Here is a 25847-nt window from a genome sequence, read left to right as displayed (position 1 = left end):
CAAGGCTGAGGGAATCAGGGTACAGTTAGGGATGTATGTTCTCTACTTAGAAACTGACTTAGGCATCCAGTTTTAACTCAGATGAGTTATCCTCTCAATATCTGAAACTATGAGCAATAGCTTGAAACTACACAAATAGAAATCACAGAGGTCACTCCTTTCACATTACTTAAAGTTTTGAACATTATTCTAGGCTTCTATACAAAAATATGGCTAAACTGAAATAAAATATAATTTCCCCACTTGATGGGAATCTAAAAGAATACAGTTTTATAAGTTTAACAAAATCACTGCTGTAGTTGACAAGATGGCGCTTGTCATTTGTCTTCTAGACATGCAAGAACCCAGCAGGAGAATTTATATTCAATCACTATGTCAGGGGAAAAGCAACTACTAAATGATTAAAGATACTCAAATGGGGAATTATATAACTATGCCTTGAGTTTTAAAGCTGCTGCAAGACAAATAATTTTAAACATCACTAAAAACAAGATCCAAACTCTATAAGCCTTTAAGATTAATGGGGCATGGTGTATGTCAACTATAAACAAAAAGAACTCTTGAAAGAAGTAGTAAAATAAAAGGACATTAATTAGTATTTTATATGCTATCTGGTATCTGGCAAGTAAAAATAAAGACAAAAGCAAAATTTTCTTAACTAAAATAAATCTAGAATAATGTTTTTTCCTACCTGTATTTTACTTACATTTTTCCAGAAAAAAACTTTTAGCATTGTAAATAAACAATGTATCATGAGAAGAGATAATTAAGTGTTTTGTCATCCATTCTTAATTTATAGTTTTAAAATATGCACTTAGAGGAAAATAATCATCTCATAAGGGATTTCTAGAAGAATAAATTTTATAAAATCCCAGTGATTTCTCATTAACTAGAAACTACTTAGGAACGTCTTAAACACATTTTTAAGTAGATAATTAGGCACAGTAATATTCATAGCCTATTGTAAAGCAAATCTCTGCCCTCCTAACTACTAACTGCAGATTGAATCAACTTTGAAAAACGTTGAATGCTTCTCCTTAATGAGTATTAGGAGAATAAACAGGAGAATACATATGTGAATATTAGGAAGTAAAACATACCTGACATTAGTAAGTAGGCATTAAGACTAGTGTCAGGACAATAAAACACAGACATCAGACTGCTTTACATTTTATGAATCAAGGACAATTCCAGTTAGTCACTCAATTTCTTAATAAATTTTAAATATCTCTTTTAGCTGGATCTTATTAAAAACACAAGGGGCATATTTTACAATGAAAAAATTCAATAAAAGTGGGGGAGTCTTAAACTTTTTAGGTCATGATTTTACTGCAGAAAACAAAGATGAGGCTTGAGGTCAAACAACAAATATACTTCACTTTAATTTTAAGGAAAGGCCAAAACACGAACATTTCACATTTTAAGCATTATGTTCATATTCTCTATTGCTATAGAATCATGAAGAGAATGGCAAGGCTGGAGCACCAGTGAGAACCAGTAAGAGGCACTGAGCTAAATGCATGGTTCAGTCTCTCTCTTAGCTCCTCACACTCACATGTGTATTATAGTAATATTTCCTTTTCCTAAAAGGTTATGAGCATGAAGGAAGGAGGAGAAGGAGGAAAAGAAGAAGAAAGGGGTGGGAGAGAGGAAGAGGAGGAGGAGGAGGAGGAAGAAGACTTTAAAATTTGTAAAGCATTATCTTCTCTAACTCCATCTAAATTAGCCAATCCCAAAAAAACCAAATGCCGATGTTTTCTGGTATAAGGAAGCTGATTCATAGTGGGATAGGGAGAGGGAGCATGGGAGGAATAGACAAACTCTAGATAGCACAGAGAGATGGGAGGGTACAGAAGGAGGCATGGGGTAATTAATGATGGTTGAATGTGATGATCAATATGACTCAAAGTACATGTATGAAGACATGAATTGGTATGAGTATACTATGCATACAACCAGATATGAAAAACTGAGCTCTATATATGTAATAAAATTAAAATGTATTCTGGTGTTATATATAAATAAAAAATAGTAAAAACAACAAAAAAAATTTATAAAGCATCTTTTACTCCTATGAATATTAAAATCCAGTATTTGTGTTACATATAAATACTCAATATGACCTAGATGCTCTGAAAACTCAACATTATTTTAATGCTCTATACTTATATACATGATGAAAGAAATGCCAATTCTTTGTAACTTGAGGGATTTCAAGCAGCTTAAGTCACACTCAAGCTCTATTTAAAAGGGAACATTATTTTATAATTGGTTAGTATAACTGAATAATATTTAGAAAAGGCCATTACCAATTGGCTAATCATGCCACCAGGAAAAAAAGACATCACATCATTGCCTTCCTTCTGATAAACAATTCTAATTTAAGTCTCTCAGCTTGTTTAGCAAACACCTGAAATTCATGGTTCTTAAGATGTTACCTAGAAAGAAAAGTTGAATTCAAAAAACCATTTGGCTTTCATGAAATGTTACATAGGAAATAAACAGAAAAAAGTAACTTTATAATCATAATAATATCACTACAACTCACGGCATATTAATTCCAGAATGGCAATCTATGACATACTACTTGGTGTACTACTTTATTTCAAGCATCTAAAAACCTTTCCAATAATGACCCACAAAGTAAAATCCTAAGAAACAAATTACAGGTTTATCCAATAACATATGTAATACAGATGTATTATCAGCTGACAAATGAATTTACTTTTTCCGACAACTAACACTTTCTTGTTGCCATATTCTGGTGGTAGAATATAACTTTTTTTTTTTTTTTTAATTTTGCTGTTTCAAGATCTGCTCTCTCAGCCAGGTGTGGTGGCGCATGCCTATAATCTCAGCAGCTCAGGAGGCTGAGACAGGAGGATTGAGAATTCAAAGTCAGCCTCAGTAAAAGCAAGGAGCTTAGCAACTCAATATGACCCTGTCTCTAAATAAAACACAAAATAAGGCTGGTGATGTGGGCTCAGTGGCCCAGTGCTCCTGAGTTCAATCCCTGGTACCTTTCACCCCAAGAAAAAGATCTATATCACATTTAAAAAATTATTTTCCAGGATAAATTAAAACAACACAGTCTTATGACTAAAAACGTACAAAATAGTAAGTGTTGAAAAGAGTCTACATAGTTACTGATATGCATCTTTTCACAAATGTAGAAGTTAGAAACACATGGGCTAGAAGGCATGGGAAAAATACTGATAAAAACTACATAAATGTATTGTATGTTCACCTGGTACCATTCATTCTAGGAGCTTTCTATACATTATTTTATTATCCTTACAAGAACTCTATGAGGGAGATACTACTAGTACCTATATTTGTTTTTAAAAAATGAGGCACTCCAAAGTTAAATAATTTGTCTATCATTACTTAGCTAGTAAGTGATTGGTTTGTACATCTAATAATTTATTTACATCACTGCCTTAGTTTGCATTGATGGTCCAGAATAGAGTTAACATAGCAGGCCTGAGACTGCTAATCTTGGAAAAGACTGCTTAGAAAGAGAAGACACTGGAGAATGATATTGACTAAATTATATTGCAATGTTGTGTGCATGTAGGAATATGTAACAATGAATCCCAGTGCTAAGAATAATTATAATGAACCAATAAAAAATAAGGAAAAAAAGACTACTTTTAAAAATAACCTTTGGCTGATATGTGAGAAGTTGAATTTGGAGAGGATTCTTAGCTCTCATAAGAGCAGATCACTGTTTATACTATGTAGTTTATGCTAAAAACCTGGTTTCCTTCTGGGAGTCTGGAATGTTGGTTAGTGCTAGACAGGCAGTATCCATATAAAAAACCACCAATAAAAATCTTGAGAAATAAAAACTTTGAAACTATAGTGAGCCTCTTTGGTAGACAACATTTTACATGTATTGTCACAATAAGTTCATGGGGACATTAAGTGCTGCGTCACTCCAAAGAGCTCTTACAAGCTGGCATCTTGTTGCCTCAAAACTGTATCCCAGCTACCTTTTCATTTTGCTCATTATGCTTTGTCTCCTTTTGCTGTAATAAACCATAGACATGACTATGACTATTTTCTGAGTCAAGTGAGTCTTTCTAGTGAATCATAAAATGGGCAGTGGTCTTGTAAACTCACAATGCACTGATGCTCATATATGAGGACATACAGAAGAAAGTAAGTAGAGGAAAGAACACCTTATATTTGTATAAAACTTTACAGCTTAATAAAAAAAGAAACCAGATGCTATATAGATGTGATACAGTGGGTCCCAACATTGGGTGTATCCATGGGACACTAATTTAAAAAACGTAAACTGTAAATGGATTGAAGAGGGATTGATAGAGTAGAGGGGTGAGGGCAAGAGTGCTGGGGACTGAATTAGAGCAGGTTATGTTCCATGCTTTTGTGATTATATCAGGGTATATCCTGGTATTATATATAACTAAAAAGTATTTTTTAAAATCTGCTATATTATTTTAAATTACAAAAACATAACCCTATAAAATTCAATTTTCTAAGCCTGTAATTCCTAGCCTCTTTGCATGTAAATAAATGAAGTAGTACATTTTTAAAGAAAAATCCACTTAAGCCTAAGCAATTCACATATTCAGAAATAATTCTGACAAAGATTTTCTTTCAGTAATGTAATACTGGTTAGAATTATGAATATTTGTAAAGTTCCTGAGAAACTTGGTCTTTGATCAAACAGACACCAGATGCAAAACAAAAAAAATCAAGGCTAACTAACAATTCTCAATCACCTCCCACTGAAGTTATTTCTTCAATTTCAGCATTTCAAAACCCTGGACTGGGAAAGCAAAGGCTATTTTAAACTATCTACTCTGCCCTAGGATATGGTTTTACCTTTTTAAAGTAACATTCTTCTTCAGAAAACCTAGTGCAATACTGGTTAAATTAATCTTTCAGAATATGTGAAAATTCCAGTCCTCATCACAGTGTTTTACCTTATCGGCCTGACGCATATAGCAGTAGAGAATTCCTCTCATACATTTTATAGCCGAGTGCTCCAGCTCATGGGTCCTTCCCTTGTCATCATCAATGCGCCTGGGTGAGAGAGATAACTCATGAAACAAATTGGAAATGCATTTGAAAAGGAAGCAGAGCTTTTGATAATTAAGTATTTAACTATCTGGCTAATCCTGTGTTCTGGTGACGTCTGCTAATTCTGTCACAGTGAAACTCCATTTTCCCAGCAGATGTAAAAATGCTGCAATTAAAAAAATAAAAATCCTGTGATGAAACTTATGCAGATTTTTCCTTTTTTTAAGGAAGTAAGCCAATTCCTTTTTAAGATGGCACACAATATTTTCTACCATGATGTGGCTAAAACTTTAAAGGATATTTCTGTAGTGAAAAAGCTCCAACAGATTTTTAAAATTCACTGTTCAAGAATAAAAGCAATTTTTAATACTCATTCCTTTAGATTACATAATGGTCACTAGGATATAAAGAAGCACAAGTTACAAAAGGCACAAGTCTTCTTTGCTCTACCATGTTCCAAATAATGCCAGGGTAGACACTTTAGTTACAGTAAAAAATTGTCCTCAACTAAGTACACGATCACTGGGACATGATATTTTTCTGGCATAAAGTTTTATATTCTCAGGTCTTAATTTAAAATCAATTCACCATACCTTATATCTTTAGGTTTTTAAAAATAAAGAGCAATTAAAGTCTAATTATTCAAGTAGGATAAACTTTTCTTTGTATATGGTGCTGTTTTATTATAGATCACGACTTTTGGGGCTGGTATTATAGATCCAGTGGTAGAACACTTGTCTAACACAGAGAGGCACTGGGTTCGATCCTCAGTATTACATAAAAACAAAGAAAAATAAATCACGACTTTTATAGATTAGTACTTTAAAAGGAGGATGAGAATTACCCACTACTGAAACAATAAAAACAACATACTGTTTCATTTTATTTTAATTAAAATATCCGATAATATCTGATATCTGAACTGAATGCCGATGAAAAGTATTGCATGCCCCTTACATTATAATTAACTTCTACTCTGGTAGATTTCATATACCACTACTGGAAAGAATGACTATCATTTTAACATAGTATGGTAAATGTCAGAAAAAAAAATCACCACTGGTATATCATTTCTCTTATTTTATTGAAGGCACTGCAGTAAAACTAGCATAAATTTGCACTGTATCCTATTTTTCCCCTACTATTAGACATAAGTGTTTTAATAAAAGCAAATTTTACATATATAAGGTGCCCAACAAACTAAGGGCTTTCAATTTTCTATAAATGATTAAAGCCTTTCAGGAAAAAATCACAACCAACTTTAGTCCATATGTACTCCATTTTTAAACCAATTTTTATCACAACGTTTTAGAAAAATTTCAAATTTGCAAAACATTAAAAGGATGCTACAATGAATAAATCTTTTATTCTTCTCCTGGACTCACCAGTTGTTAACACCAGCTTGTATCTAACTATCATTTTTTTCTTCACTATTTGAAAGTAAGCCACAAATATTATGACCCTTTCCCCTTCAGAAGTCTCTCTGAAAAAGCAAGGACATTTTCCTATATATATAATACCATTATTAGTCCAAGAATTTAAAAACTGATACAACATTATCTAATATATAATCTGCACTCAAAATTATTATTTCTACAATGTTTTTTTTTAAATACCTAACAGTCAAGAATAATTTATTGCATTTGGTGGTCTTATTTCTTTAGTCTCAATATAGCCATGCTCATACTAATCTAGAGCACTTATTTCCTTCTTCTATGATATCTATTCAGATGTTTAGTCTCAACTGTCAAGTTGACTGCATTGACAGGTGCCCAGAAAACTGGTAAAACACATTTTGGTATGTTTGTGAGGGTGTTTCCAGAGTTTATTGGTGTATGGAAAAGGGAACTGAGCAACTACTGATTCATCCAGCTGTTTAGACTATAGATGGCCATTATGGGACTATCTGGTCTTTTATCATGTATGCCAATCTAACAAAATCCCTTTTATAATTATATTACATTCTATTGGTTATGTTCCTATAACCAATACACCTAAAGGAAACATTAACATCTAAATTTTTTAAGCATCCAAGAAAGTTGTTTTATAACAATCAACTATCCAGCTTTGGTTGATTATTTATGCATGTCTAGACTCATGTTAGACATTTTAGTAAGAAGTTAGCATGGGTGACATTCATCTGTCTCATTACTGGCTTACACTCCGTAATGTTACAGTGATACTTCCTATACCTCTAAGAGCAGTAGTAGCTTTACATTTAATAATCCTAAACTGTATTTATACAGAATATGTTAGGAAATATTTTTAGTGTTACTACCATAGCACATGCAAGTGTGCTAATAAAAACTACTTCATACTATCTTGATATTTGATCTTCTTTTAAAAATTCGACATATCAATGATTTATGACAGAGGAACCATGTTCATGTAGATGCTACAATTTTCAGAAATATGTAGGTCACTTTCAGAAAATTTACATTCAGAAACTTAATAACTTTAATAATAGTTAAAATGTACTACTGACTATGTCATCCACACTTGGTGCTTACAATAAAATAAAGTAAGAAAAAAATTCTGTATTGTGAAATGATATATTTTTACTTTATAAAAATCATCATTCAACTTACAATTGACTTACAACCAGATTTAACAATCTAAATGAAGTGTGGTGGGAAAAACACTAAACTGGAAAAAGAAGAAGAAAAAAAGAGTCCTGGTTCTGGTGTTATCATTAACTAATTGTGTAATTAAAACAAATCTATTAACTACTGTGGGGTTCCATCACCATCAATTCCTTCTGTCACTGAAACAAATCAACACAATGAGAATGGGTAGGTAGTTCATTCTGCCAAAGACTAATGAAGACTGAGAAACCTAAAATTAAAAAATGTTTGATCTTAAGAATATTTTAACTGGTCTTGTATAAGCCTGCATAAATTAAAAGGGTTTATAGGAAGGGACTTGAGCAACAAGAAGTCACAGAGTGAATCAGCAACAGAGCAGAAAGAGAGCAGCCACTCAATTGTTTTGGTCCCACAAAACTCTATCAGCTTGTCTTTTTAGAAGACCCCACGCCAGCTCACCTGTATGCTAGAGCCAAAGCCCAGGCACCAGCAGCACAGTAGAGACTGTCTTGGATCTTGGCCTTCTGATCACCACCACAGGTTTTAGTTGGAAAGAGACCTGTGGTTGGACTTTGATATAACAGCAATGTTGACTTGACTAGAATGGAAGATAAGGTAAAGGATGAATTATACAGTCAGCCATTTTCCTTGGGCTAAATGTCTTAATCCTTTTTGGTTTCCTTACACCATTTCTGAAGGTTTTGTTGCTACTAAATTTAGTTAGGGTATCAAAATTTTGAAGATACTGAAACTTCTTCATGGCATTCTAGCCATGTGGTAATTCACACTATATGAAGGGGTCCTTATAGTTTTGAGAAAAGGACTCAGCCAAGTCAACTTAAAAAGCCTTTAACATATCTTAGTTAATGTTAATACATACTACATGTCATATTAAGACAGGCATAGAAAAAAAATCAATGACAAAAAACTAAACGATATTTTTTTTTAAATCAGTTTAAATGTACATCAAAGAATATCATGCATGGCTAAATCTCAAAGCCAATTTGACTACTTTCAGTAAATTATCAGTAATTTAAGAAGTATGAGAAAAGACCACAGAACATTAGTCTTCATGAAATACAGAATTTTATATTTTAATTACTAATTAATGACTAATTACTAATATAACAAAATATATAATATATATTATTATATTATAAATTATATCTCATATATTACTAATAACATAAAATATATTACTAATTAGTCATTATATATTATATATTTTATTATATATTTTATGTTAGTAATTAGTCATTACACCTAGTCATCAATGAAACTTCATTGATGACTAATATAATGAAATAAGACATATATTTTATGTTATTAAACCCATCAAATTCAGTCATTTTTCACTCAGATTTCATTGATGACTAATGTGTAATGACTAATTACTAATATAATAAGTAAAGTTACTTTTTATATGCTACAAATTAGAGACACGTTTGACTTTCAAAACTGAATCCAATATTTAAATAGCATGAAGATAGCAGCAAGTAAATAACTCTTTGTGAACATTTTACTTAAATAAAACAAGCCTGAAATTAAATCTTTTATAATAAGAGTTCTAAAATAGGAAAGCAAAGACACTAAAATTATATTTCTTAAGAACAACTTTACTCCTAACTATAAAAATATGAATAATGCTTTTTCATAAACACATTAATATAATCTAAATTGACACATGTTGACTACCTTTTTAAGATAGTTTTTTTTCAGTGAAGAATGGTGGAGCATGCCTATAATCCCAGCAGTTCAGGAGGATCACTAGTTCAAAGCCAGCCTCAGTAATAGCAATGTGCTAAGCAACTCATTGAGATCCTCTCTCTAAATAAAATACAAAATAGGGCTGGGGATGTGGCTTAGTGGTTGAGTGCCCCTGAGTTCAATCCTTGGTACTCAAAAAAAAAAAAAAAGATAGTTTTTTTCAAACATTTGAAATACTCCAGTCTTTCACAGGGACTTAAGAATTGAAATTTCTTTTTCTAAAACTAAACTGATCTTATTATGAAAATTTCTTTAAGAGTACTAATTTATTTATTATTTTTCACAAAATAAATTATTGGTTCTCAAACGCTAAATAATTTGTTTCCTTTTAAAATATTATTAGTTCTCTTTAGCCAGGTAATGCTACAAAGATAACAAAAAAAGTCAAAATAAGAATGCATCCCATCTTTACCAATAATAAGTGGAAATAAAGTCTACATAAGGTTGAATGGAAGAAAAAAATTTCATATCTCTGGAGTAACCAAATTTTATATTATCTGCCATTATAGTAACTGAGATTACCTCTTGTATCTCAGTGAATTAGAAATGGATACAAAGAATTTAGGATTATCTGAGTACCTTGTATAGGTAAGTAAGTAAGTTAATGCTTATATGAAATATTAACGTATTCTCAAAAAACACTCAAATTTTCAAATCTGGTTATGCTTAGGAAGATTAAAAAACACAGAAGATACTGCTAACAGTTGTAAACTTATTCAAGGGCCAGGTACAATCTGAATGATTCCTTTAATAATTCCTGTATAGATGTGCAACTAGACAGCATTGCTGTCTAAAAACTCGAAATGATCCAATATCCAAATTATAGAACACCATCATTCACATAATATACACAATCTAACTAGGGTACAGTGAATACTAATCACAGCTACCATGTTTCCCTCAGGTTTGCTCACCAATTCTGTAATAATGATCCAATTTATCCCACAGAGTTTCATTATCAGGTCTTGGAAGATTAATGCTTTTCAGAGGTTCATAAACTGAGCCTAGAAGAAAAATGAAAACCTATCAAATTAGGTCATTTTCACTCATATAAACAAAAGTTATAAACAAATAAAAAAGCACTACTTAACAACCTAATTTTCATTTTTATTCATGAACTACCATCCCATACTACTGGTAAAACTTTTGGTAAGAGAAGAAGAGAAAAACAAGCATTCTAAATATCACAGGACACTCTCACCCTCATTGACCCAACTATCTGATGTGTATACTGGTGCTAACAGCTCAAATATCACAAATACTCATGCAATAGCCACTAGCTCAATAATTTCTCATTATTGAGAAATACATCTAATTATATACCTTTAAATCCAAACCTGATTCCTTATGCCAATGTTTCACCAGGAAATTTTCTGTCAAATGATCATACACCAAGAACCTCAAGAAAAATGTTCTGAAGTCTCAAGCACTCCATAATTTCATAATGAAATTCTTAAGCCTCCACTTTCTCCTACATACATAATAGTCTCACCTTATTATCTGGACTTTAAGCAGAGATCTACTTTCTACTTCTCAGCCATGAAAACTACTTTAAGGCATTAGCAGAACATACTACTCAAAAGCTACAGAATACACAATAATCATGAATAATTTGCCACAAAATGGGTACAGAAAATTGTTCACTTGACTAGTGTACTTTCTCAACTGCTGACTGAAAGAAAGATATCTGAACCTTCAACCATCAGATAAGCACTACCTCCATTCTGTATAAAAGCACTCAGAAATCATCACCATCTCAAGGTCACAATTAAACCACCTCTGGGTTCAGATAATGCATACCATATAGTATGATAACACAGCAGAAAAATTATTCTATACCTGGGGAGACAGGGAAACAAATGATGTCAACATGTGTTAAAATTCTGATGTTAAAGAAAATTAAAACATTTATGTTCATAAAATTGTTGTTTAAAGACAGATTATTAGGAATCCCTTAACTTTGGGCAAACAGTCCACATAATGAGGGAAGTAAAGAAAGAACCTATACATTCAAGCAACAATCCCATTATCTTCTGTTGAAAAAAGTTGATTTATAGATAAAAACAGATGATTTTATAGATAAAAACAAGGAAGAGGAAATGACCTTCTCTGAGTGAAGACATTTTCTAATGGCACTAACCAGAATGTCTCTATAGTAAAGAATGGAGAGATATAACAACATAGGAGATTATCAGGACCTCTTGCCTCCTCTTACACAGGAACCAAGGGCCCAGGTATGTTACCTTCTTGTATCCAGTCAGCTCAAGGTAGGTATGAGTGTATGAGCAGCCTGGAGTTTGAAAGGAAAACAGAGCAACTACTAGCTAGTAAAGTACTAAGCTCTGGAAGACTACACACTCCAGTAAAGCTAATCCACTGAGGAAAAAAGTAATATCAGGTACAAAATAATCACAAATTATAAATTATGTGTGTATAAAAAATTAAAAGGGGACTGAGGATGTGGCTCAAGCCGTAGCGTGTTCGCCTGGTATGCACGGGGCACTGGGTTCGATCCTCAGCACCACATACAAATAAAATAAAGATGTTGTGTCCTCCGAAAACTAAAAAATAAATATTAAAAAATTCTCTCTCTCTCTCTCTCTCTCAAAAAAAAAAAATTAAAGGGGACACTTTTGCAGGAGAGAAGGATTGTGAGTGAATAACATTTTTGTTTTTATTTTAAATCTCTATTAGCAGACATAGTATTTTGCCTTACATATGAAAAATAAAGTCATCAAATTGAATATATTCTTTCATTATAGTTAGGTAAATAATATGGATTATGGATAATACATGTTCATATGAAATCAAATAATAAAAATTAAAATCAATCTGCATTACCACCATAGGTGAATTGATTTTGAATGATAGTTTTAATTTTATATCATGGTTTTAGATTGAAAAAATATTTGTTACTAGTGCTATTACATCTAAGACTAAATGGACTAAAATATTTTTTTAATATTTATTTATCGTTTTTTAGGTGTAGATGGACACAACACAATGCCCTTGCTAGGCAAGCGCTCTACCACTGAGCCACTATCCCAGCCCAAGACTAAAATATTTTAAAGCTGATAAAATTTGATTTCTAGATTCTTGGCTCTCAGCTCCCATGGGTTCTTGAGCATATCTTGTTAAGTCACAGTTTCAGAAATACTTCCAAAAATAAACTAGAGAAATTTTATCCCATTTGATATTCACAAAGAAGGTGATGGTTAATGTAAGTTTCTTAAATATGAAGAGAGAGAGTGAAGAGGTAACTATGATGGGAAGAGTGAACAACAGCTGTACATGACAGCAATCATCTCTTGACAGCATGTATTATGGCAAGACCTTCTCCTCATGCTACCTCTATAGCGCATGACCTCTTCTAACAAGGTAAGCATTCCAGTATGGCTGTACAGTACTGTATTATTATTGGGAAGTCACTTGGAAGGAAGATGAAATAAGAAATTAGCTTTGAAGGAGTTTGAATGTATATTAAACCAGTCTGTCAAGTACTTTTCAATCTCTTCCCCCACCATCCATACATACCCTTTATTGAATAAAATCTCATTTAGATGACAAATATCTAAGTTGAGGAGATGTTCAAGAGCTTTCTAGCATTCCAAGAAAGACTATCTGAAACCATGCTCTAAGTATGGGAAATCACCAGATCTCTTTTTAAGAAAGATGGTCAGCAGCTCTTCAGAGAAAGAATGAAGAGCCAATGGAAGCTATGATAAAAATAAGGAAGAGGGGCAGATAAATGGTCAGGGTAGGGACAGTGTGATGTCATGACTTTTTTTTTTTTTAACTGACTTCTTATCTGTAGGGTGAAGGAAGTCAGAAAACCAACTTTGTCTCCTGCTTTCTAATCAATTTAGATTAAGAAGTTCTATACAACATTAGGAAAGAGAACTGTTGCTCCCTTGCTCAGAGCCAGGACCATTATGCTAAATTTGTAGAGGGAAAGTACATGACAAATGTACTTCGTCCAAGGAAGTGTGATGATTGAACATCTTGAATAAAATACAATCCTATTTTCCCATTAACCAAAAATAAGTTCCCAAATAAGGACTCAAGATGAAGGATTCTAACATCCTAATGTTGGAAAGAGCGGCAAGGACATGTTCAGTAGAACTACAATGATTCTGTCATCTAATTTTCCTTAAAAAAAAAATTACCAATGGATTTTCTTTTAATAGATAACAATAACAAACAAATAGAAAATCATACTTCTCAAGAAAATACCTATTCAGTAAGAGGTAAGAGGGCTAGAGATATAATTCGGTGATAAGGTAACTGCCTAGCATGTACTAGGTCTTGGTTTAATCCCCACCACTCAGGGAAAAAAAGGAGGTGGGTGGGAGGGAGATGTACAAAGTAGAGCAGAAAGTATAAAATTAAAATCAACTGATTCACTGAAAATTACGATTATCTTTACATCTCCCTAATATTCAAAGAACGACCATGCTGAGTTAAGAATAGCTTGGTTAGGGCTGGGGATGTGGCTCAAGCGGTAGTACACTCGCCTGGCATGCATGCGACCTGGGTTCGATCCTCAGCACCACATACAAACAAAGATGTTGTGTCCGCCAAAAACTAAAAAATAAATATTAAAATTCTCTCTCTCTCTTTTCTTTTTTTAAAAAAGAATAGCTTGGTTAAATAGATGTTAACATTTTAGTGATTACTACTGTACTGCTTCTTCAGTAACTACATGAAATTAAGCAAAGATGTTCCATGCCACTTACAGTGAACATCACCAAAAATCTGATATCAAATAATAAGTAATTAATGTTATCAATTGTACATAAGAATTCAACATCTAGGAAGTTTCAATACAAATAAAAACATGAAGAAGAAAGCACTGCACTGCCAACAAAAATTTAAAAGATAAAATAAAAACCCACAGGAAATTCTAATAAATGATGTAGGTTTAAAATGAAATAAATATTTTATGAGTACATTTTTCATTGCTATTCTTTTTCTACTTTAATTATGTCTATATTCAAACAGAACAAAGTAAAAAACTTATTAATTAACAAGTTTAAAAAATGATTTTAAACATTTCAATATGATTTTTTACCTATTAACTGCCTTTGTATTAGAATAATATAACCTGTATAATATTCATTTAACAACACACTATTATCAAGGAGATACAAGAGAGAAATCGGAAAAAAACAATAGGCAGAAGTTGAAGAGAAGTATTACAGCTTTATTTTGAAGTAGGGAAGAGCTATTTACTAACAAGCAGATTAAAGAAGTTCTTTCCTAAGACATTTCCATGACCCCTTAAGAACATTAAGGAAGAGTATAAACTAAAAAAAGCATAAACTTTGTGAATCTGTACTATGAAACACAAAGAAGGTTGCTAAGAATTATGAAGTAGTTCTTCAGAAGTCACAAATTGCACTGGTAATTCAAACAATAAATATTAAAAGATAAAAGATTTTTTAAGAAGAAATCTTCTAAAAGAAAACTGTTGAGCAAACTACTATGAAAGCAATAGTCTATTATTTTGGCATCATACTTTCTATTATATGATTCAAAGCTGTTTAACACATTCAAAAATGTTTATTCATCAAGAGTTTTATGATCCTTGGAGTAGCTTTATTGTTTCTCCATATATAGTAAAAAGACAAATATCATTTTACTTATTCATTCAATTAATTTATACATATTCATAAGATTCTGGATCATATATGTGTCAGGGTACTAAGGTTTATAGGGGAAAGGCAGGCTAAGGTTTTGAGTAAAAATAGTAGAAGGTAGAGAGTTAGAATATTTTAAAATATAAATGACAAGAAAATTCAGTTCCCCTGTAGGGCTAAAAGAACAGGGGACATGTGCCTTGCAACCTTGAAAATGTTAGCATTTCAAATAATGAATTATTATTTGAAATCTGGACAGGCATAAAACTATAAACATGTACATAGATGCAATCATATTTCCTACTCATAGTTGTAAAACAAGAAAATGTACATATCTTAAATTTTGGAAGCGAAGTTCATGAAAAGGTCTAGGTAAAGAAAGGATATATCACTAACAACTTTATTTACAAACTGAACCAAGTGTGTCCTTTCACAAAATAGAAAATTTTATTATAAATCTAAATCCTTTTGACATTAATATTCTGATTTTTCTTCCTCAATTAAAATAATTTTAGATTTTTTAAAAAGGACCACATTCAATCACTCTAACACAGTTATCATTAACATTCTGGTGCATTCCTCTAAGACATTTTTAGAAATATAAAATTTACCACACATACAATCATAACATATATGCTGTTTTTATCAGACAATAATCCTTTTGTCCTTTACATCATCACTCTCCATGTTCTCATTCCAATGTAACCACATTTTTGTTGATGTCTATATAATTATAATCAAACACATGTGCATAAATGAGGGGACTGTGTTGTTGCCAGTTTTCTAAAAATGGGATCATGATATAGGGCCGATCCTTGTATTTTGTAACTCTTGTTTAACAACATGTGAGAATCACTTCAAGGCAATGGTTCTTCCTAAAGCCACTTTACATTCCACGGTGCAGAGATAGAACAATAAATAGTACCCATCAGTAGGAATATAATTTGTTTCCTGTTCTTGCTACTATAAACAATATTGCTTATATATAATGATATGCTGGAGTCAACTACTACCAACTGGAGAGAGCACAATTATTAAGTTTCCAAGAAACTGTCAATACAACCATTATTGAACATTAAATTTTATAAACTTCCAATTTAAAAATCATCAAAAACAAAAGTAATGAAGACTCACCACTTCCTAGTTATTTCACTATGATTTACTTTTACCTATACTTAAATTTATTTTCACCTAGATGTCTATACATTGAAAAGACCATATGTAAGCACATTACAACACATCTTTTCCCAATTTTGTATATTCAATGATGTAATATAAAATTGAGCATCTGTGACAAAAAACACATATTCAAAAAACCCTAAAATATTTATTATCTGTATAGGGAAATTTGTCTACCTCTAGTCTAAATATCCAAAAGCAGTATTAAATTAAGTAAGTGTAATTTTTACAAAATAATAGCAAAAGAATATTTCAAATGGCAAAAAAGTGCATATTCTGTTCCTTTAAAAACTTATCTAGGGGTTGGGGGAAGTCCATGTAACTCAGAGGTAAATAAAACATGAACTTAGCATGAACAAGGGCCTGAGTTCAATATCCAGCACCAAAAGAACAGGTTCTACTGAACTTCTTTTTTCATACTATCAGTGAGTCTTAGAATCCTTACAAATTGGACATCACAATTTGCTCTTCTGTGAATTGTCTACATCCTTTTGTCATTTGCTATTGTTGATTGTTGTCTTTTTGATATCAATTTCTAAGAATTCTTTGTATAGTGTTTCTTTAGTGTTTATTTAATATTCGATTTGAAACATTTTCCTTGAGGTTTCCAAGGAAACCAATATTAACAGTCAAAAATCAAGCCTTTTATCATTTAGTTCTAATTTTCCTTTTTCAAATGTTTTTTGAAAATCCTGGGGTATATATACAGTCATCTCAGTTTTCTGTTGTTTCTTGTTTTTAATGTAAAAGATAAAATTTTACACTTACATATTTAGTTTATTGGAAATTTGTTTTCTAAACTGATTTTAAAACAAGTAATGTATTCCATAATTTTTAAGAAATTTGTAATGGTCCATTTGTTAGGTTATAAAACTTTTCCAGGTTATAAAATATTGAATATTTTATGCTAAGTCATAAGGAAAGAACATCCCAAGTTACAGGATTCAAAAAAGACCATTTCCTCTTGAAATAATAAAACTTAATTCCCAAAAGCCACATAAAAAACTCAGGTAACTAATAATGTAGCATTTAGCCAACTTATGTTTTCTCACAGATAGAACAAATTTAGGCAGATGATATTTACGAATAGCTTTAACAATAACAGTCAGAGTTTTTACATAATTGCATTAATGTCTGCAAAAATTCTCATGTATTGATTTTAAAAAGCACTTTATATATTACTCAATATTGGACACTGTCATTTGAAATTAAAATACCAACAATATGTTTTCACATTTGTTTGGGTCTTGGGTTCTAGCAGAAAAATATACAAACTTTTTGAATGTAGAAGGATATGAGCTCAAAGAAAAAAAAAAACAACCAGAATCTCCTATATGTGTTTTATTAATGATTATCTAGCTTTGAGAACAGAGTAAGTTGAAATTCACCAATTCTAATGATTTCAACTTCAGACTCTTCTCCATTACCTAATGGGAGTATGCCTACTGCACAGGATTAAATAGTCTCATAATTTCATGGAATTATATATTCTGTGTACTCACATATGAATAAAGAACGGTAAAGAGGAAAGTAGGTATGGGTATAGACAAGAGTAGGCATGAAAAGCAAAAGAAACAAAGCTTGACATATAAACATAAAAATATAGTATATATACAAACCATATCTTAGCTTATCAATAAATTATTAAAATGCTAATTTTTGAGCCTCGAAGATAGCAAAGGTTCAAAAAGAACAATAATTGTTTATCCAATATATCTAAATATTATGTATTTCAAGCAACTTTGAAATTTAAATTATTTCACTAACTTCAGAGGAGCAGTTCATTTTAAAATTCTCCTTTGTTCTTCCAATGATATAAACTAGAAGAACATTGCAAGAGAAGGAACAAATTACTCTACTACATCCTCAAATTTGTATCCCTAATGCTGGCACATATTAAGTTCAGAAGGAATATTTATTAAATTGAGAGAATTATATGATTATGGGGAGGTCTTCTTGAAATCCCACAATCATCTGTATTCTAAAAACTTTTAGTTAAATACCTTAATGACAGCTCTTCTCACAATTCATTTGATTTTCACTATTAGCTTAGTGTGTTATCTGCATGCTGCATTGGAAGCTGATCAATAACATGTGTATTCAGTAACACAGTAGGTGACCTTAAACCTTTGGTAGGAAAGAGGGAAAAGGAGAGAAGCTAACAAAAATATACTTCAAGAACTTGATATCCTGTTTATAAATTTATTCTCAGAAGTTACGTCCTTTCCTACTTCTCCACTGACATCTCTGATTTAATGATGAAGTACATCTCCTCAGCAAGATTTCTACAATTAGACAAATTAGAAAACTCATCATATTCACTTTACAATGAAAGCATGTTAACTTTTAGAGTTAAATAATTTCAATATACTACAGATGACTTGAGAAAAAAAAGCTTAAACTCATTTTCTTTTCTATTTAATTCCACCATGCACAGAAATTTAAAACAATAAAGAGCATATCTTCAATAGGGGAATAATAAATTATTATACTTCTCTCTTCAATGAAGTACCATAAAATGGCTAAAGGAATGCAATAGATGTATATGTAATATCATGAAAGATCAAAAAACTGTGAAAATGTATAATATTATAGAGTAAGATATGTACAGCTTGGCCCCATGTGTTGCAAAACTAAGCAATAATAACTCTGTATAATGTTTGCAAATGCACAGATAACTAAGCACATTCAACAGCCCAGAAGGATACACGAAAAATTGTTAAAAATGATTATCAATAAAATCTATTTAAGGATATTAAATCCACTAGAGTTAATTTGAGCCTTCAAGATTTCAATTGCATGTTGTCTATAGAAGAGAATAAGCTGGGTAAGAAACATTTTAAACATAAAGTATGAACTGGCAAATATGAATAACACAATTTTATAAAATGGAAGTAAATTTTGCAAATTCAACTTATCCAAATAAGATGTGAAAAGGCCATTCCACCATTCCCGTGATGTTTCACATATTGACCTTATGAATACCAATCACTCAATTAGTTATTTCATTTTTTTCTCTTATTTATAGTCCAGTAGAGTACCTCCCCATAATGTATTATGATTTTGCGCAATTTCTGTAGAAAAAGTTACTTAAGAAGAGTGGGATTTTTACTCCATATATTTATATTTAAATATTATATAATAAGATATTTATAAATACTTGAGTAATTTTTAAAACTGGGAAATCTCATGCCTATCCACTATATATTATACAAGACATTTTATAAACATGATCCCATTTCAAAATTCTTACCAAGCTCTGAGATTGTTATTAGCTTGAGGCACATAGAAGTTAATAAATGGCAGTCTAAATTTGAACACAGGGCTCTCTAAAGAGAACTGTTGGAGTGTTCCTTTCCTTATACTATAAAGCATCACAAAAAAAAATGCTTTACTGAGAAGAGTTAAGAGTCCTTAATTCATGCTTTCATTTTCTGCCTTAAACAGTAGACTGCTCCAAAATATGTATATGCGTATATACTCACATACCTTCTTCTACTTACTTAATGACTCTATTATTAGAGTTAATTTGAGCCTTCAAGATTTTAATTGTATGTTCTCTATGGAAGACAATAAGCTGGGTAAGAAACATTTTAAACATAAAGTATGAACTGACAAATATGAATAACACAATTTTATAAAAAGGAAGTAAAATTTGCCAATTCAACTTATCCAAATAAGATGTGAAAAGGCCATTCCACCATTCCCATTTTATTTTTAATAAAAAGGTATTAAGTTCTTACAGTGACCTTTAGAGAAGGAGCATGGCCCATAAAATCTATTTAAGGATATTAAATCCAGTTGATGTTTCACGCACGTGTTGACCTTATGAATACCAATCACTCAATTAGCTATTTCATTTTCTTCTCTTATTTATAGTCCAGTAGAGTACCTCCCCATAATGTATTATGATTTTGCATGATTTCTGTGAGGTAAAAGTCACATTCCAACAACTTTAATCTTCCAAAAGTTTTTAGAACTCCTTTTGAGGAAAAAAATGCATTCAGAAGTATAAAAAGTTATTTAATGTTCTCAATCATGATTGTTTTATTCATTGTATTAACCCTGGTGCCAAAAGGGGCTGGCACACAGTGAGTGCTTAACAAATATTTATTGAACAAATAAAATTACCATCCTCTAATGTCTGAACATTGCCAAAAGTTTCTAAGAATCAGCTGCAATGAATAAGCTGATTAGTCAAGGCAGATGAAGTAAGACTCTCATTAATAAGTAAACTGTGACAATAAATTCAACTTATTCTCTTCTATTCATCTATCCTATTCTGTTTTTCTATTGTTTATAAAAAGGGATATGAATGAAATCACAAAAGGAGATGATTAAAAAATGATTTGAACAATGGCACCATCACTAGAATATACACATGTAGCCTTATAAGTGGATTGCTTTATAAAGAATAATTAAATCTGCACATATAAGATTTTGCAAGAGAAACTAAAGGTCATTATTTCATACTTATAGGTGAATAATTTAAATTCCAAACTTCTAAGACTTAAATGATAGTCTTAGTTCACTATTAACTGAATTACATGGAAAGGAAAAGAACTTTACTATAAAGCATCCTCAATCTTTATAAGAACTATTTAATTTTATTATGTCTTCTGTTATCGTAGTGATAAAACTGTGATGAAGGCATTTTGCTGTGTCCTATTTTATTCCACAGAAATAACACTTTCAAGTCATTTGGCACTTCAAAAAAATGGACTTGAACCATTTCCATTTATCATTTATACTTTGATGATGCCTATTCTATATTCTTGTCTTGGCAAAATTCAACAGTGCATTAAATATGAATGGTATTACTACTAATTAAAAATTGTCCTGATATATTGTAGAGTAGATATGATAAGAGGAAGCCTTGAATACTAATATTTAGAAAAATCACTGTAAGCTATGAATTAGCAAAATAGTTTAGGTTTACTTGTACTGTATAATAAACTGACCATAAATTAAAATACTCATAAACAAAATAAAAGTAGAAATACTTCTGAAAGACAGTATAAAGTTTGTAAGTTTATCAATCAAGTTTCTGTTGCTGTATTAAAAGCCTGACATAATCAATCAGTTTAAAAGAAGGAAAGGTTTATTTTGGCTTTCAATCAAGGTACAATTGACCCTGTTGCTTTGGGCCTGTGCTGGGACAGGACATAATGGAGGGGGCATATAACTAAGGAGGCCTGTTCACCTCCTGATGGGCAGGAAGCAAAGACTGAGGAAGATATCAGTGTCCTAACATCCTCTTCAAGGGCAGTTTCCTAATGACCCAACTTCCTTCCACTAGGTTCAACCTACCAAAGGTTATATCTCCCAACAGCACCACAGGCTGGTGACCAAGCCTTTAATACATGGGCCTTTGAGGGAAATTCCAGATCCAAACAATAGGTAACTAATAGCTAGTTAATTTTCCTCACCTCGAAATACAGTGAAGTAGAACACAGACCAAACAAAGCAGGGTAGAGATGGCATTCATCTTTCCTAGACTCTACTTTAGTCTTTAACACTTTGTTTCAATGCTGTGCTGAAGGTCTATTATAAGGAACTGCCTTTTTCAAAAACCCACTTACCACACAATCATTAGCTATTTCAAGATTTCTTCTACAGAACCCAAGTCACGTATTTTACAAGCCAATTTTCACTTTTAGGTGAATAAGATTATTCTAAGTTTCAATCAAGTAAATTTCAATCACAAATTCCTTGAGGAAGATTGTCTTAATACCTAACAGGCTATGGAAAGAACATTTTGAGTTTTGAAAAGAAAAAAAAAAAAACTGGGCTACAATCACAGCCAAATCATTTAGTAACTTTCAGGACTTTGGCTCTACCTGAGCGAGGACTTCTCAACTGAAAAGTGGGGGGAAATTATATAACCTCGTGGGGTAGGTATGAAAGTTAAAATATTTTAAGTAAAACATTTATTTAAAACAGCATGCATATCAAATACTAACTGTCCTTCCTTCCCCACCTTATACTCTGTCATCTCTCACACTCAGGACAAGACGGGGCACAAAATTGGAAATCAAGAGCTCTTTGATTAATTAGCTTTGTCAAGTTAATATCAGATTCTTTTTGTTCAGTGCAAGGATGGATGGCCCACATAATGATTCTTAAATCAGCAAATCAAATAACTGGTAATTTTTAAGAAAGAGAAAAAGATAATTAAGTGGAATAAATGTGATATTAAAGCAGCCTGGGTTACTATAGGAGCTATAAGCACTTTGTCTAACAACACTCACAGAAGCATGAAAGACGGAGGAAAGTTCCACTAAAATATGACCCTGTACTACACAGGGATGATACTAACAGATCTTCAAGCAAAATTTATAACCAAAATGATTTCTGAAGAATGATTATTCAGAGCTAACCTTAATTTCACTAACAAGTTACTAACATCCTCTAAATCTAGCTACAGCCAATAGTCAACAGAAAAGGAAGACACAAAGCAAAGTCAAGATTTTGGCAAGTGAAATCAAGTCTCTCATTAAGAAGTGCAGAATGACTGAAAGATCATATAGTACTGAGAATATGCAAAATTTTTGTGTTTTAATGTCTCAATTAAAAATTTTTAAAATTATTAAATAAATAAGTTTAAAGAGATAGAAATGTAACTAGTCTGCTGTGACCATTACACATTGTATAATGCAGATATTAAAATGTAAATCAATTCATTTTATACATACATTTAAAATTAGAGAACTAGAATACTAAAATAGACATTCTTTAAGTTCTAATTCATCACACAATACACTATTCAGAGGATCTAGTTTGGCTTAAATGTTTCATGTCTCTTCTGTGTGTAGCTTAACTCTGCCATATTTTTATGGACTATTAGTTTTTTATGCAATATAAAACTGCAAGAATGTGATTCCAGGTGAATACTGAATCTATTAAAATTCTGCTTTAATTTGCATTGTAATTTAGTTATAGGGATTTTATCATAGCAAAAAATTAAAAAGAAAAATAGAGTCATGAATGAATATTTAAGGTATTCAGCTTATACTATTGCAAATGACACTAAACTATTTCTATAACATGAAACTATAATAAAAATCACTCTTGAACTTGTTAAGTGTTTTGTAGCTGATCTGAAGGCTACTTGCTGCTGCTTTTACTTTTCAAAGAAAATTACCATCTACTCTAATTTTTATGTTCATTTTATAAGACTGGTAAATCTCTTACAGAAAAACGTCTTCCCAAACCAGTATTGACTGGCATCATTTTGTTTTAAATAAGTTATATGAGACATAAAAGAAGCTAAAAGGAATCCTACCCACCTCTACTACCAAGAGGCCCCCAAAAGACTTTCAAGCAGTCAGCACTTCAGTTTCTCAAAGGAATACTTGTGGAAAAAGAAACTGGACTGTGGAGGTTGAGGATCACCTTAACTTCTACTGCTGAAAATGCCTCTCATTTTCACTCAATTGGCTAGGCAACTCCCTGAATTTGGAGGTAAGACATTACACTTAACAGACTTCCCATTTGAAAAGGGAACTGCATGGTGCTCTGAACATAGAAGGGATCACCAAATGTAATTACTGTAATCATGGGCTTGTGTGATGAAGAAACAGGAAAGAGATGTGATGTACAGTCACATCACATTCAACTTATGTTATTCATGTACAGCCATAGTTTAAAACATAGACGCCCTAAACTGGGTTCAGTTGGGTAAAAGGATGTGAGCCATGTAAATCTAAATCAGGCACTGGAGTAGACCAGCAAACCATCAGAAGCAGAGAATCATATTGGTGGACACTGACTACAAGAAACATTCAAGTTGTATTTAGTAACTGTGGGGTTGTACCCAATAAGAAAAGGGATGCAGGGGCTGGGGATGTGGCTCAAGTGGTAATGCGCTCGCCTGGCATGCTGCGGCCTGGGTTGGATCCTCAGCACCACATACAAACAAAGATGTTGTGTCTGTCGAAAACTGAAAAATAAATATTAAAAAAAAGGGGGATGCAAATAATGACATATTTATCCAAGACAAAGTTCAAGATTGGGGACATGAAACACTTTAGAGCCTAAGATCTATAGTTAAATTACAAGACAGAGAAGAATAAATACAGTGCTATACATAGACTTTTACTCCTCAAAGGGTAAGCCAACCATCAGTAATAAAGTGTTTGCCTGGGAGCTTATTAGGATTTGCAGATTCTCAGGTCCTCTCCTAGAATCTGAATTTTAAGGTGATCCAGGGCTCTACAAAGGTAATGTTTCTTCTGATAAAAAATGAGAGACATGAGGAGAGGAAAGAAAAAAAGAATAAAAGGTGTTAAAGAAGTTGAAGATCAAAATCAAATTAACCGCTTAGTTTTATAAGGACAATGCAACTATACAATCCCAAGTAAGTCAGACCACAACCAACCAGAATAGCTTGCTTCAAAGACATTGCATTGCTGTACAGACAAATCCGAAGACAAATCACCTCATCAACTCAACTCTGCACAATCCCAACCAGTTCCCCATCTTGCAAAATCTCCCATACATCCACCCACCCTAGGCTATAAAACCCTAACCATACACTCTCCCCTGACTCTCCTGACAGTCAATAATTATTGTCCTAATATTTTAAAGCAGAAATGAATGTAACAAGCATCTGGTCTAAGCCCCTTGTTTTATCAAAGAAATCCACAATTTGCTGAAGAATTCAGAGCTAGGTAAAAGCAGAACCAATACCAGAAACAAAATCTCCTGTCTTCCCGTTCACAGGTTTGATATATTTTTAAAATTTACATTCATTATTTTGGTCTATTTGTCCTGGACAAAGATATTACTTTTTTCTAGTATAACTCACCTAAGAATGCCACACTTATAGGCAATTATCAATACACAAGACTGAATACAAACACATAAACAGAATTTTAACTTTTTCAAATGGATGAATAATCTAATCTATGTGATTTCTTCGATTCTCCCTGCAGGGAAAGAAAAACCCAGTACATGGTGACTATTTTTAAGCACAGGGAAAAAGTCAACAGAGGCATGCATTTTGGCCATGGAGATATGGTCCACAGTTTAAGAGAGAGGTCAAGAGTGCTTTCACCAAATCCTAAAGTTATTATACACTTTAGTCATTATTTTGCTTAATATCTTATATTTGTTTCTTAAACCTTAATTCTGAAGCGTTTTCTCCAAATGGGAGAAATATTTTTTCACTATAAATATGTTCTCATTCAAAAAATTCAGAAAAATAAACTCCTGAATAAAAAATTAAAATAATTAGAAAATAGAGCAGAAAATTTCATTCTGTACAAAGTGCATCAATTCATATAGCATGAATCCTTAATTCATTGAACTTTTATGCTTATCTATCTTTGAGTCCCTTACACTAAGCCTTATAACAAGCACCATTAACACAAAATTGCAACAGATCTAGACCCTGACGTGAAGGATTTCATGGCCTACTAAAGGAGACAAATATACAGTTAGCCAATAGCAATGCAGTGACATCAGAGGTAAAAGAAGCATGTATGAAGTGCCATGGGAACTGGTAGAGCAATTAATTGAAACCTAAGATGCAGAGAAGGAAGTTGTCAAAAAATATGTGAAGACAAGAGATCACTGGAATGGAATAACTGAATTTACAGAGAAAGGCTACTTACTACAGACA

General features: G+C 32.1%; 1 protein-coding gene across 5 annotated transcripts in view; it reads right to left on the bottom strand.

Annotated features, from left to right (window-relative positions):
- The window catches only part of Phkb (phosphorylase kinase regulatory subunit beta), a 221059-nt gene that overhangs the window by 180625 nt on the left and 14587 nt on the right, over positions 1 to 25847 (bottom strand). For 4 of the 5 annotated variants that reach the window (XM_005318148.5, XM_005318149.4, XM_021721160.3 and 1 more), the window contains 3 exons: positions 10319 to 10408; positions 8097 to 8235; positions 4956 to 5055 (listed from right to left, as the gene is read on the bottom strand). In XM_005318148.5, the coding sequence (XP_005318205.2) occupies positions 4956 to 5055; positions 8097 to 8235; positions 10319 to 10408 (329 nt within the window). Of the gene's footprint in view, positions 1 to 2309; positions 2340 to 4955; positions 5056 to 8096; positions 8236 to 10318; positions 10409 to 25847 lie in introns of those variants that run through there. The other variant, XM_021721171.3, reaches the window with a different exon arrangement.

The sequence above is a fragment of the Ictidomys tridecemlineatus genome, chromosome 15, assembly GCF_052094955.1.
Source record: "Ictidomys tridecemlineatus isolate mIctTri1 chromosome 15, mIctTri1.hap1, whole genome shotgun sequence".
Taxonomy (NCBI): domain Eukaryota; kingdom Metazoa; phylum Chordata; class Mammalia; order Rodentia; family Sciuridae; genus Ictidomys; species Ictidomys tridecemlineatus.
This window is presented reverse-complemented; position numbering and strand designations above follow the sequence as displayed.